The sequence below is a fragment of the Acyrthosiphon pisum genome, chromosome A1 (assembly GCF_005508785.2).
Source record: "Acyrthosiphon pisum isolate AL4f chromosome A1, pea_aphid_22Mar2018_4r6ur, whole genome shotgun sequence".
Taxonomy (NCBI): Eukaryota; Metazoa; Arthropoda; class Insecta; order Hemiptera; family Aphididae; genus Acyrthosiphon; species Acyrthosiphon pisum.
The window spans coordinates 19,439,504-19,453,518 of record NC_042494.1 but is presented as its reverse complement, the minus strand read 5'-3'; the positions used below and the strand labels follow the sequence as shown (position 1 = coordinate 19,453,518).

At 27.5% G+C, this 14,015-nt stretch overlaps 3 protein-coding genes across 4 annotated transcripts; 2 read left to right on the top strand and 1 right to left on the bottom strand.

Annotated features, from left to right (window-relative positions):
- The first annotated feature begins 2,001 nt into the window (after positions 1-2,001).
- LOC100159962 (ubiquitin-conjugating enzyme E2 g-like) lies at positions 2,002-4,647 on the top strand. Its single transcript, NM_001162605.1, is given in 5 exon segments — positions 2,002-2,193; positions 2,276-2,357; positions 2,432-2,550; positions 4,034-4,174; positions 4,247-4,647. Coding segments are annotated over 5 exon segments (510 nt in total). The 5' UTR covers positions 2,002-2,150; the 3' UTR covers positions 4,372-4,647.
- LOC100161666 lies at positions 4,641-9,769 on the bottom strand. The gene is made up of 7 exons (XM_029486186.1): positions 9,620-9,769; positions 7,954-8,294; positions 7,561-7,863; positions 6,919-7,499; positions 6,683-6,853; positions 6,432-6,630; positions 4,641-6,329 (listed from the first exon to the last, which is right to left on the bottom strand). The coding sequence occupies exons 1-7, from the start codon at positions 9,740-9,742 to the stop codon at positions 6,152-6,154; spliced, it is 1,896 nt and encodes a 631-aa protein (XP_029342046.1). The 5' UTR covers positions 9,743-9,769; the 3' UTR covers positions 4,641-6,151.
- LOC100163729 (GDP-mannose 4,6 dehydratase-like) lies at positions 9,712-12,524 on the top strand. 2 transcript variants are annotated; one of them, XM_016801357.2, is made up of 5 exons: positions 9,712-9,815; positions 10,940-11,182; positions 11,240-11,432; positions 11,548-11,780; positions 12,184-12,522. In XM_016801357.2, the coding sequence occupies exons 2-5, from the start codon at positions 11,063-11,065 to the stop codon at positions 12,415-12,417; spliced, it is 780 nt and encodes a 259-aa protein (XP_016656846.1). In that variant the 5' UTR covers positions 9,712-9,815; positions 10,940-11,062; the 3' UTR covers positions 12,418-12,522. The 2 variants fall into 2 exon arrangements, with proteins under 2 accessions (XP_016656846.1, XP_016656845.1); XM_016801356.2 differs by lacking the exon at positions 9,712-9,815 and adding an exon at positions 10,289-10,879 and having other exon boundaries at positions 12,184-12,524.
- The last annotated feature ends 1,491 nt before the right edge of the window (positions 12,525-14,015 follow it).

The window sequence follows — 14,015 nt, the reverse complement described above, 5'->3', positions numbered from 1 at the left end:
GAGTAGTAGTGTTCACACAGATCCTCCTCTGCTGTCGGTTCAAACGGTAAAAAAAAAAAAAAAAAAAGGTACTATACAATTTGTGTTAATTTTTAATTCACCTTCATCCACACTAATCTCAACAAGTTAGGGGATTATAAAAATGTATATTACCTATATTCGTATTTATTGAGTGTACCTATTATTATATATTTCATCCCCCCCCCCTATCAAAATTCCTAAACACGCCACTGATGTGGATAAGTACATTGTACTATTATAATATACATAAAGCATATATTTTAAATATAAGTATAAGGTAAGTATACTTGTGAGTAATTATTTTTCATTATTATTTATTATAATAGTGCACAATTATGATATTTTTAATTTCCTACAAAATGTCGAATTCAAATCTCAAATATTGGTTTAGACTTGGTGTGTTCATGTGGTAAAAAAGAATTGAACTTAATTGAAACCTATGTATTTCAACGAGTTAAGAACGACGTTGCAATCAAAATTGGAAAGCCAGACTTCGTTTTGAAATTATATGCTTAGGCAGTTTCAAATTTTGAGTTTTTACGCATACCTACGCTCAACGCTCTATAGAAGCTCCCTACGCCTGCCGGCTCCGGTCGCAAAACTCGAGGTCCTCCGCGCGGCATTATAGTGTTGCACGCACGCGTATAAATGTAAAATCGTTAACTTTGGGAAGTTATAACTTCCAAAATAATCATTTCTGCAATTTTTTTTTCGCACCATCGTTCTTAACTCGTCAAAACAACCTTTTTCAAAAAAAAAAAATTTAAAAAAAAAAAGGTTCACGGTAAACTAGACTTATACCGAAACAAAATATAATGAGGTTATACAATATTCTACCTAAGGAGGTGTTGGGGCGAAGCCCCCGCGGGTCCGTTTTTGAAAGTAACTTGGTGGGTGGGTGGTATTTTTCCATTCAGAAAGCTACCCCTGTTTATTTTTTAATGTGCGACACTGGGTCATAATAGTGCCAATCTAATATTATAATATTATATAAGATTATAAAAATTAATATTTCATATAAGAAGTTATTTAAAAATGTCGATCTTATAAAAAATTGCCAATAAATATAATAGATATTAATAAATTATAATTTTAATAAATCGGTTGATTTTTTCGATATAAATATAATGGCTATATATTATATTATTAAAATATAATGGCTGTATATATATTATATAAATATACTCGTAAATAAAGTTTGAATAATCGGTTGATTTTTTCGATCCTATAAAAATTTGTCAATAATATAAATTGTTAAAATATAATTATATAGTTCCATGAACTATAAATATTAATAAATATAAATCTTAGTTCATGTATAGATCTAAATTTAATATCTGTTATATAATAATCATAGACTTATAAGTTATAAGTCTATGATAATAATCGTGGCACACCGGACGTATCTAGGCGCTTTTGTTCTATGGATTTGAGTAGTAATAATTTGATTTTGATTTCTGGTTTTCAGTGATAATTGATTTATAATAATAAATAATAATAGTCAATAGGTATATTTAAAATTAAAAAAAATTTTTTTTTCTGTACTGTTTTTTCATGATTTTTTCCATGGTCTTTTTTACCGATTACCAGTCCAACCTGAACGTAATCACACGTATATATGGTAGTCATGGTATCGACGTATTGTACTATAATTGTGTTGGTTGGCGTAGGTATACTACCACGAAGATTTTATTTAAAAAAATAGTACGTACTTCGTGACGACGTATACAATCATAATATTATTTTGGTAAGCCAATCAGAGAGTATTTTTACACTAAACGACATGAACACGACACGACGAGTAGTTCCGTAAGTTGTTGAACTCCCGTAAACTCTAAAAAACTACAAGATATCACTGACAATATTATGATTATATGACTCGTTATATATATCTTGCTCTATGATTATATCATAAAAATTTAACAAGTTTCACCGTCAATACGTACTATCAATTTTACTGTTATCAAAATTGGCCCAAGTGGCAAATAATACTGTACTATTATAAAATAATTTATTATTCTACATATTTTATACCCATTCACTTCATCGCTACCCAATTCTTCTGTATTTTGTTTTCTGACGTACGTTCTATTTTGTACACCCAATTACAGTTCATCAAATTGTTTGCAATGGCTGGGTCTGCTCTAAGACGACTTATGGCTGAATATAAACGTATGTAAATACTTTATTTGTGTAATAAAAATATAGATTACACAATTTTCTAACGAAACTTGTAATATGATTTATTCTGTAGAGCTGACATTAAATCCTCCGGAAGGAATCATTGCCGGGCCAACCACTGAAGAAAATTACTTTGAGTGGGAAGCTTTAATCACGTAAGTTATAATAATGTCATAATGTATTAAACAGTACATTCGCAATGTATAAATACTAATTTTTTTATGAGTAGAGGACCAGAAGGGACATGTTTTGAAGGTGGTGTTTTTCCAGCAAAACTTATATTTCCATCTGATTACCCATTGAGTCCACCAAAAATGAGTTTTACTTGTGATATGTTTCATCCAAACAGTGAGTACAATTTGTGATGTATGTTAATCATTAATATTGGTCCATTACAAATTGTCCATTTTAAAATATTTTCAGTGAACATTTTTAAATGTAGTAGGTACTAGTATATTATTCACAATATTTTGTTCAGAAATAAAACAAATTATATTTATGGGTAGTTCATGTAAATATTGTTTTAGATTCTGAGCGGAGCGAGGAAGCTATTGTTTTTACAATGGTGTTTATTTTTTTAATTTAATTTTTTTTTTTATATCCTGTATACAAAATTTCTACCAGAAGGAGTGTTTCGATTTCAACATATAGTACCTTATCTTTTAGCAAATTGGATCAAGATGGTACTTTAGATAGGTCATTTTTCGATTTTCTCAATAGTTATCTAATGCCACAGAAAAAACCACTGGAAAATTACGAAAAAACGCTAAAAATGGGATTTTAATTTCTAACGCTTTGTCTATCACCATAGAAACGAATAACAAATTATAATATTTTAATATTAATTCAACTTACATGATAAAATAAATAATAACAAAATATAAAATATCCAGACTGACAAACCGTCTCTGCTCAGAATCGTTTTTCTTATACAATGATATTATATCATTGAATTTAAGTCTAATACAACCATTATACAATGACCCACTTGTAATCCTGCTTACCTGTTTTTGTTCTATTTTAATTGATCTTTTAAAAATATAATTTATATTCCGTGTACTGTTATGTAATATGTTATTGAAATTACTTATCTTCATAGTTGTAGTCTATAATATACGTCATAGTGTGCCTGTTATTGAAATCATATTATTATTGCATAATATTATACAGCTTACTTAATCATGTTTACATAATAATACATATTATTTAAATAGCTCTTCTACTTTTTATTATGTTTTGGTACTTATTTGTTGCAATAATCATATATATTTTAACAATTTAAAGGATATATTTTTGATTTGTGAAATATAGTAGAACCTATTCAGTGGGGCCCATTATTATTTCGAAGAAATAAACAACAATAAATTTAAAAAAAAACATAAATACTATTAGAAATTTAAGTTTTTCAATTCTGGTTCGAAATACAACAGTGCAGAAATTAAATTGCGTGTAATTCTTCCAAATAAAAAAAAGTACCATGGTTGAGAGGATTAACGCCATTATAATAAATTGAAGTTTTTATTAATTGTTTTCTGTATGGTAGAATTATTAATAATTATTTTATTCAAGTGTTTTAGCACTCTATAGTCTTTATTGCTCCCCTTAATACTTCATTCTATGGAATTTAAATTTGCCACAACTTTTTATTTAATAACACCAGCCAGTTAACTAGAAAAAAAATTAATGAATTTAAAAACTAAAGTATTTTCAAAAAGAATGATGCATACAAATAGATCAGCTCTTTACATTGTAATCTGTTATAATGGTACTACTAATAAAATAAAATTTATTACTTGGTAATAGTAATACCATGTAGATTTAAAATTTTCAGTTTATTCAGATGGGCGTGTATGTATTTCAATTCTCCATGCACCTGGGGATGACCCTATGGGTTATGAATCCAGTAATGAAAGATGGAGCCCTGTACAGAGTGTCGAAAAAATTCTTTTATCTGTTATTAGTATGCTTGCCGGTAATTATAAACAAATTGTTAGTTTTCAAACTGTTATTTAATTATGTATTAATTTTAATTTTTCTTGTTCAGAGCCAAATGACGAGAGTGGGGCAAATGTTGATGCCGCTAAAATGTGGCGCGAAGATCGTGAAGGATTTAATAAAGTAGCTGAAACATTGGTCAGGAAAACTTTAGGGATACCAACAAGTAAATAAGTTCAGGTAGGTAAAATAATTTAATCGAAACATTTGGCTAGCAATGAGCAATGATATTTGAATATCCACGTGTATCTGTCGTACTATATTACTAAAAGCTAATAAAAAAAACATGTACATACACTATTAAGTTAAATTTTGAAATATAAGTTATGTATTTTATATTTTATACATATTTATGTGTTAATTAATACTGGATTTTTATTTTAAATTTGGTTCAGTCTTTGAATGTTAATGTATGGTGGCAACAGAATAAATAAAATCATTTGTAGTTTATGAAATGGTTTATTGATTTGTTACAAATCCTCTATCTTTCAGCTTGTGTTACAATTTCCACAAGTATTAATTTTGTTCGTAAAAAAAAAAAAAAAAAAAACAAATAATTTAACTGGCTAATACATAATATTTAGTTTTTATTTTTCTTATTTTATTAAAATCATCAAACAAAATTAAATATTATATATATTATCTACAAGTCGTGTATTTCACACAATGAGTCTTTGACTTATGCTTAATGCTGAGCTAAAAAAAATGTACGTAGTCAAACATTTATACATTAATTATTAAAATAGAGTTAACTCTAAAATCACAATTAGTTACTTAAAAATAGGTAACAAAAAAAAAAAAAAAATAAAAAAAATACAACACTAGATAGATAATATAAATTGTTTTTCTGTTTTACATTTATTCTTAAATATTAAAAATATTTAAAACGTGAAGAAATAGTTATAATTTTCATGGTATTTGAAACAAACTTTTCAGTTTTGTTTTTGTACGAAAAGCGATGTATGTATTATAGTATTTTAATGATTTTGTAAGAACTAATTAAGAATTATTAAATATTATATGTGAATTAAAATTAAAATGTTATAAACTGTTAACTATTTTTATTTTCGTTTTGGTTTTTTAAATGTTTGTTAAAATGTAATATTAATTCATTCATTGTTCAACAAATAAAAGTTATAATTAAATAAACCAAGAATTTTACAATGCATCAACTTTTGTATGTAATAATTGCTTTTTCACACAATGTATTAAATCGTTTATTCTGAGTATGATGTATACACAAACATTTACCAATACAATAATTACAGTTAAAGAATGATATAAATGTTATATTGTTCAATAACTTAATTATTTTTATTGCTAAATGTATAATGAGTGAATACAATAATTGATACACATTTTCATTTTTTTTTTAACAATATACAATTTTTCCTCATCATTTTAGATAGTAATTATTCAATTTAAATGTTTAATCTTGAAATTAAATTGATTAACTAGTAAGAAAATGACAAAGTTAATACTACATTAAGTACAGGATATTATTACAAAATCAATACAATGTTAGTGGCCCTAAGTATAAAAATAAATAATCATACATTATAAACTCAACTAAAAGTCTCTATAACAGGATCAATCTAATCTGGTGTAAAGAATTCCAGATTAAAAAATAAATAAATCACGGTTGAACATTAATTTAAGCTCTTAATTATGCTTTCACACTATTAAATATTATGTAATAATAGTTATTTTATTTGTATAATAAAAATGTAGTTATTATATATTGTTTCATGACATAATTGTGTAAGTTGTAACTCTAAATAGTTGAATTGTCAAATTACTTAACAACTGTTACTGTATATGAAATAATATGAATACACATGGTTATGAGTGTTTTAATAGTTTAATTTTTAAATATGTCTTGCTAAAAGTTAATTTATTTGAAGAGTGTATTTATTTACTAATAACATACATTTCTAATGAGGAATCAGTAAATTTAAGGTGGTGTAAATGATATTAGATGTACAGCTGGAGTAGGAGTTGTTGATTGGCTACTATCAGAGCTGCCCAGTTGTTCACAATAATAATGTGGCGTATTTAAATAATCAATCAGTCGTCTGGGTAATGGCAATTTGTGGATCAAATCTCGACGCACTGTCTTCAAAATGACAAATCTGATGACAAAAATAATTTATAAATATTAATAACTCCTTATACAAAGTAAATTTATATTTTTTGTTTATGTATTGCTCGAATAACATTAATTAATAATTTACCTGGCCATGTGTTGCAAGCTTTGGACTTGTTTGAATCGAGAGACAGGATGAAGTAACTGTACTCTCATTGGTCCAAGAATTGGACGCCTATGCAAAAAGAACAAATACCTTCCACTACGAGAATGTTCTACAGCATTTTCAACAAATTCAACGATAGTGTGACTTTTAAATTTTGTACAGCTACCAAAACTAAAATTTCCTAAAATAAAAATTAAATGTGAAAATTGTTTTTTTTTTTCTTTTTTTTTTACCTTGATCGTGCTCGATTCTGACATGTCGAACAAAACCATTCAACTTAAATGTCAATGAAAATATATAGTGATCATCACTACTGTCACGTACAATAAATGATCCATCGGGTTCATTTGACAGTATTTTTTCAGCAGCTTCTCCTGATGTTGGACCCCAATACCATCCATACTAAAATTATTTCCATATACATAAAATACAACTTATGATTTATATTACATATTTTAGAAAATCTTACGTCTTTTCACTTTTTCAATGCTAGTGGCAAAATCCATACTGGTCTCTCGTTCGTATGTATCTCTGGGCCCATCATCAGGCACTGGTGGAAGTGCACGCTTTTCAAATGTTGTCTCTTTAGTTACATCTACAAGAACAACAGTGTCTGTTGGGTTCAATCCAGGATCCAAGTCTGTTGATGTACTTTTACGTGATCGAAAAATATTACAAAAAGTTTGCTTTAAACTAAAAGAAAAGTTGGATTTTGTTGACGAAATAAATGGAGAAGAACAAAAGATTTTTCTCGTTGAATGACTAGAACTATGACCACCAATATCTTCTGTAGTGCTACTCTCCTTGGCTTTCTTATGTTTGATATTCACCATAAATGATTTTTTTCTGATTTTGCATTTAGATGATGATACTTTGCTAACACAGTTTTCTTTGTTGTGATCATTTTGAACATCATTGCATTTTGATACATTTGAAACTTCAGGTTTGCTACATTCTCCTGTATTGCTATAAATATTGTGAAGAATTGTTCGTACATCTTTTACAGTCATGTGTATGGGCTCTTGGACATTGATACATTTTTCCCCTGGTCTGAGTTAGAAAACAATTATTAAAATAAAATAATTTAAAATGTTAGCATTGTAATGCTTACTTTTTACTAAGTGGTACGGAATGGCACTGATCACGAAATTTTCTCTTTTTTCTCAATGGTCGTCGAAAAGCGACATTAAACGGGGAACTATCGATTGGTAATGTATACGTATCACTATTAAGAGCATCATGTGAAACCGCAGAAGATATAAAGTTAGAATCATCAGAAGAAACTACATTAAATAAGGAGTTATGAGATGATGAAATAGTTGATAACAAAGAATTGTTTGATCCATTTGGCAAGCGATAATTAGTCTTCCAATAAATGCCTAAATTATGATACAGTTTTTGTTGTTTAAAGTGCCTAAAACAAAATAAAATTTAAATTACTATCTAAAATAATATTATGCATTATGCATGTAATTTATGATACACATATTATACTTATTATTACCTAGTATCATGCAATGGATCTAAGTGTTTCAGAGAGTCAATAATCAACGACTTTATAAAACCATCAGCATATTGTTCAACACGAATCATACATTCATTAGTGTAGACAGGAGAACAGACGTGTCTACATTGATTGTCTTTAAATTCAAATGGAGGAGAGTAAACATTAAAAGAATTGCATGGAGAGTCTTGAAATTCAACAGGAGGCTGAATTGGATTCTCTGATTTTTGAATACTAGGACATTTTTTCAATGTGTTAAACTGTTGTGTGTATGATGTATCAGAATCGTCGATTAGAGAATCTTCTTGACTTAATGATAACTCATCATCACATTCTTTAAACTATAAATTGAAAAAAAAAAACAATTAAATTTAAGACACTGAAAATAATATAAGTAGTTGAACAAACAATGTAAATATTTAGATATTTGATAATTCTATTTGAAATACCAAAATTCTGTTTGTAGTTGAAAAAAATATAAACAGTATAAGCCAACCCTAATATTACCAACTATAGGTACAATTTATTTTAAAGTTGTGAAATTCATTAAAATATTTTCTTCTGTTGATGATTTAAAAAAAAGATTAATTAATAATTTAATCATACATAATACCTGCTATAATTAGAAAATGTACAATAATTTTATAAAATGCAAATAATAAGTCAACTTAAAAATAGTAATTATTTAAAATAAATAATACAAAGCAGTTTTTGAACACAAAATTGCTACATACCTATATTGGCTATATTTCATCAATCACAATATTTAAAAATCACTAAAAGTCTAATCGCTAATAACAAAAAATTCAAGTTTAATAGTATTATACATTACCAATAATAGATTGTTATTATTACTAATAATAAATACCTATACTAATATTAATTTTGGTAATTATTGAAAGCATTTACTTTAAAGGTCTAAATTATTAAAATATATTAAGGGATGATGAAAAAATATCAGACTGGAATTATAACTTAAAATATTTATGATCATGCAAAATATGGTAAGGAAATAGCAAATATGAAGTAGGTGATATATGATACAAAATACCAATATCAAAACATATTAATGTTAAATAATATTATCTGGAAAATATAGTTTATATCAAGATTTGAATTAAATTTGATATAAGTTTTAGTGCAAAAATAATATAGAAACCACTTCAATTTATTTATAAGTCATATTTTAGATACATTTTATCAAATCACCAAAGATTTATTTATATTTTAACCATTTAAATGTTAACTGTGGCTTTAATACCAAGATGGTTATATTTATATCTTTGTTTGTGAATCACTTAATTATATAACTACTGTAGTAAAATACTAAAATTATTATCTAAGTAATTATCATAATGATTATATATTTAAAAATAATTTGAAGTGTTTTGTGTTAATGTAAATAATAGTTTAACGACAATATTGAACATAATATAAATTTAACTAACTATTTTAATGGAAGTAACAAATTTAATTTATTTTTCATTCATTGTACATACAAATTTTACATTTGATGATAATATTTTACAAAAAAAAAAAAGAAAAATTTCACTCACGCTAGTTGAAAGGTAATGAAACGAAATGTTAATAGTTGTATACAATGAATAAGTGTATCTACACAACATTACTTAATGATTATATTATAAATAGGCAAATAAAAACTTACTTTGAATTGTGGTGAATGCTTGTTAGAACTACTACTGGCGGAACTGTTTGAAAACGAACCGTTGACCAAAAGACCGCTGTCGTCTTCACTGAGCAAAAGCACATCAGATGTTGGCGAATCCATCCCATATTAAAATTCAGCAGGAAATCAGTCATGCTGCTAACAACCTAACGGAAGACAAGACGCATATTAATGAGTAGGTTCAGCTTGATAAATGGTTCGATTATTGTTTGTAAACAATTAATCAATAACGTTTAATAATTACATTTGGCGGTGGACCCAAACTGTTGTCCACATATTGGTACCGAATTCTCTAGCACGCCAACGTTGAATTAGGCAGTGAAGAGTTTCACAGTGTTCTGAATTTCGACTACTGTTCAAACACAACTGCAATTTAAATATTTAAAAGTATCGTGATTAAAAGCTAAATTTTAAGACTCGAAGAAAGAAAATATTTTCTATTATTATTTATTCCAAATAAAAGCTTATCAAAATAACACGGGACTTTAGAGTAGTTAAACAACATAACTGATCTGAACAGTGGTTCTCATTTTTCAAAATGTATATTATATTATATTTCCAGCGGCCTTATCAGTATCCTTTGTAAATGTATCTATAGATAAGTATCCTCATGATGACTGTAAAAAAAAATTGATGAAACGATGATCTCTGTTGTATTAGGCATTCGTCATGAATCATGATAGTATCCATATTATAAATAATCATCACGATCGCAAATCACAATAATTATTCACGACATCAGTACATTACCTAATATTTAATAATAATAATTTATAATATTAATATTTAATTCTGTATTAACTATTATTATTTATTGTTGTTTGTTTGTACTTTGCTATCTGTTACTAAATATGATACTAAATAATATGTTAATCGACTATAAAATTTAAACAACGTGTACCAATCATAAATTATTTTAATTGCCGCAAACTTACATTAAATTAACCCATTACAGGATGTCTGGGCTATAAATTACTAATTGTATTTGAGAGTTTTTAGCCATTTTAAATAACTATGGTAGAAGAGGGTATTCAGTCAAATTAAAACGTTCCTTGATTCTCAATAATTTTTGAAAAATAAAATATTTTCCTATTTTAAATTAGGTTAAAGAAATTAGTGTACCTATTGGTTTGTATAAGTTGAACTTAAGCTTGACAATATTTAGTTGATATGGAAGGCGTTAACAATGGTTTAAATAGTTGTAGAAAAGTAGCTCTAATCACAGGAATCACTGGTCAGGTACATTAATTAAACATACCTACATATAATGTTCATATAAAATTATAAATGTAATTGTAGGATGGATCATACCTAGCTGAGTTGTTGCTAGATAAAGGATATGAAGTTCATGGTATTATTCGGCGTTCGAGCACATTCAACACTGGTCGCATTGAACATCTCTACTTAGATCCTAAATCACATATGGAAGGTAAAATGAAACTTCATTATGGTGACATGACCGACAGTAGTTGCCTAGTGAGAATTATAGGAATGGTGAAGCCTACTGAAGTATATAATTTAGCAGCTCAAAGTCATGTCAAGGTAGGCTGTTTTAGGAGTTATCTTGTGATTTTCATTGCATAAATAATTTTGTCTCAGGTTTCATTTGAACTAAGTGAATATACAGCTGAAGTAGATGGAGTTGGAACTCTCAGGTTACTAGACGCCATTAGAGCATGTCAACTAGAAAACAGCGTACGTTTTTATCAAGCTTCTACATCGGAGTTGTATGGAAAAGTTGTTGAAATACCTCAAAAAGAAACTACTCCATTTTACCCTAGATCTCCTTATGGTATTATTTTATATTAAAGACAATGTTTTCATGCTAAAATTATATTTGGGTTTATTTATTTGCAAAATTTAATTTCTGGTTTTTAACCATAGTTAAATGTATTTAAAATGTTTAGCATGTGCCAAATTATATGCTTATTGGATTGTGACAAACTATCGAGAAGCATATAATATGTATGCTTGCAATGGAATTCTGTTCAACCATGAGAGTCCAAGGAGAGGAGAAAACTTTGTTACTAGAAAAATTACCAGATCGGTAGCAAAAATAGCAATTGGTTCATTGGATTGTATACAACTAGGCAACTTAGACTCTAAACGCGACTGGGGTCATGCCAAAGATTATGTTGAAGTAAGATATTTATCTTTTTTAATGAAACATTGAAACTACACTCTATTTCAAAGAAGTTGACCTACTCATGCAATGAAAACTGGTTGGCGGCGTGCAGCCTCTTCCATATACATGGCAGCAGCCGTTGAAAACGAGGAGTTACCTCAGTTGCCAACCACCGGTGACCAATCACAGAGTACCTGGCATTGCTCGAGGGGGTTGAACTGTTCCAATGGCTCAGTATACATGCGCGGAAGTGGGTCAACTTATTTGGAATTTAGTACTGCCATCAGCGGTCTACAGCCACTAGGTGTAGATTCAAAAAATGTGATTTACATATTAGTTATGTTTTAAAAATGAATTATATATTTTCATAGTGTCAAATAGGTAGCTAATATCTGATAAATTAATTTTTATTTTCAAGGCAATGTGGTTAATGTTACAACAGAATGTACCTCAAGATTTTGTGATTGCTACTGGTGAAATGCACAGTATTAGAGAGTTTGTAGAAAAATCATTCAAGCACATTGGTAAAACAATTATTTGGGAAGGAACAGGGTTGAATGAAGTGGGAAAAGAAGAATCTACAAATGTCATACGTGTGAAAGTGAATGCTAAATATTTTCGTCCGACCGAAGTTGTAAGTAGATTATTTTAATATTTTTATCTTATTTTACAGTATGATACATTATAAATTACATTTGATTTAAATAAGGGATTAAAAAGGTTTAAAACTAATTATTATCATCAGGAATTACCATGAAATGATCTTGCATCAAACATCAATAGAAGTCAAACATGAAACCTATTATATTATATATCAGTAGTCTTGATCACTTATTTATTATTATTATTATTATATTTTTAAACTTATTTCCAGGATTTCTTCAATTATAGAATAAGTTTAAAATTAATGAAAGTTATACTAACTATAGTAAAGAGATATGAGGCCAGAACATTTCTATAAATATTTTTTACTACATAAAATTTAAAATATTCACATATTACTGACAAAAGTGATACTGACTTAAAATGTACTGTTTAGAAATGTATACTTTTGATCATAAAAGGTAATAATAATCTTTAATAATATATTTGTACATCATAGCTGATATTATGGTCTCAATTTAATACAACTATGATGATGTGGTGGATTGATAGAGGTTTGATTATATTTGGTCTTTATAAAAATGATGGTTTGATGGTTTTATTGTAATATAGTATCAAACTCATAATATACTTAAATAGGTAGGTTGTTACCTATTTATTTATTTTAATATTTCATATGCTTCATACTATTTTTCATGCTAGTTATATATCAGGGGCGCCTGCAGAAAATCAGCTCAGTGATCGCCAAATTAAATGCATGTTATATATTTACATAGTTGCATATTTACATTATTATATGAATGTAATAAAATTAACTCCAAATGTAATGCAAAAAAATGTATAATACTATAAATTATAATACAATTTTAAACATAGGTATTATTAATAATATTGTATGAATTATGAATTAAATAGTAATGATAAACATCTGACATAAAATTATTAAATAGTCAAATTTATTTTTTTGAATGTGAATTAGAGCTAAACTGCTTAACCTCATACCTCATATTGCACATTGTAGATCTTACCCATGCTTTGTGTATTTGGATCATATATATTACCTGAGCCATATTTAATACCAAGCTATTGCTTCTTCAAAATTATCAAGAAGAGGTCCATATGAGTTATTGATAGATTTAACTACTTCACTGAACTCTTCAATATTAATTTTTATTATTTTTTTTGGTTGTAAATTAAATAATGACATTATTATCGAATCTAAGTAGAGAATAAATAAAGATTGTCTAAAAAAGTCATTAATATTATTACTTGGATAATAATCTTTGTTGTGTTTTTCTGATAGATCTCCGTAGTATTTTTAACTCTAGACCAATTTTAATTGCAATTTCTTCAGCTTTTTTGAATATTAAGTTAAATTGACACTCACTGTTACATCTATCATTTTTACAATTTGTAAAAGCTCTTGAATGTGTTTTGTGGCTTCTTGTAAATTATTATTCACACCCTGAAGAATAGTAGATATAAATTCAAATTTGGTTGAATACTTTGCTATAATTGATAATAAAATAACAAAATTTGGAGTAGTAATTGCATTTAGAATTTCAAGGCTTCGTTGCTTAGTTTTACTGTTACAATGTATCTGGGATGAGTGTGTTATCGAAAATTCTCGATTATCGAGCGTGTTAA

Bases quoted from the DNA above. Each gene is read 5' to 3' on its own strand.
- LOC100161666 (XM_029486186.1), bottom strand. From the start codon at position 9,742: ATGGATTCGCCAACATCTGATGTGCTTTTGCTCAGTGAAGACGACAGC. The intron at 7,500-7,560 runs GTAAGCATTACA...TTTCTAACTCAG, and splicing joins TCCGTACCACTTAGTAAAAA to ACCAGGGGAAAAATGTATCA. The intron at 6,631-6,682 runs GTAAAAAAAAAA...TTTTTATTTTAG, and splicing joins CAGAATCGAGCACGATCAAG to GAAATTTTAGTTTTGGTAGC.
- LOC100163729 (XM_016801356.2), top strand. From the start codon at position 10,811: ATGGAAGGCGTTAACAATGGTTTAAATAGTTGTAGAAAAGTAGCTCTA. The intron at 10,880-10,939 runs GTACATTAATTA...ATGTAATTGTAG, and splicing joins TCACAGGAATCACTGGTCAG to GATGGATCATACCTAGCTGA. The intron at 11,183-11,239 runs GTAGGCTGTTTT...ATTTTGTCTCAG, and splicing joins CAGCTCAAAGTCATGTCAAG to GTTTCATTTGAACTAAGTGA.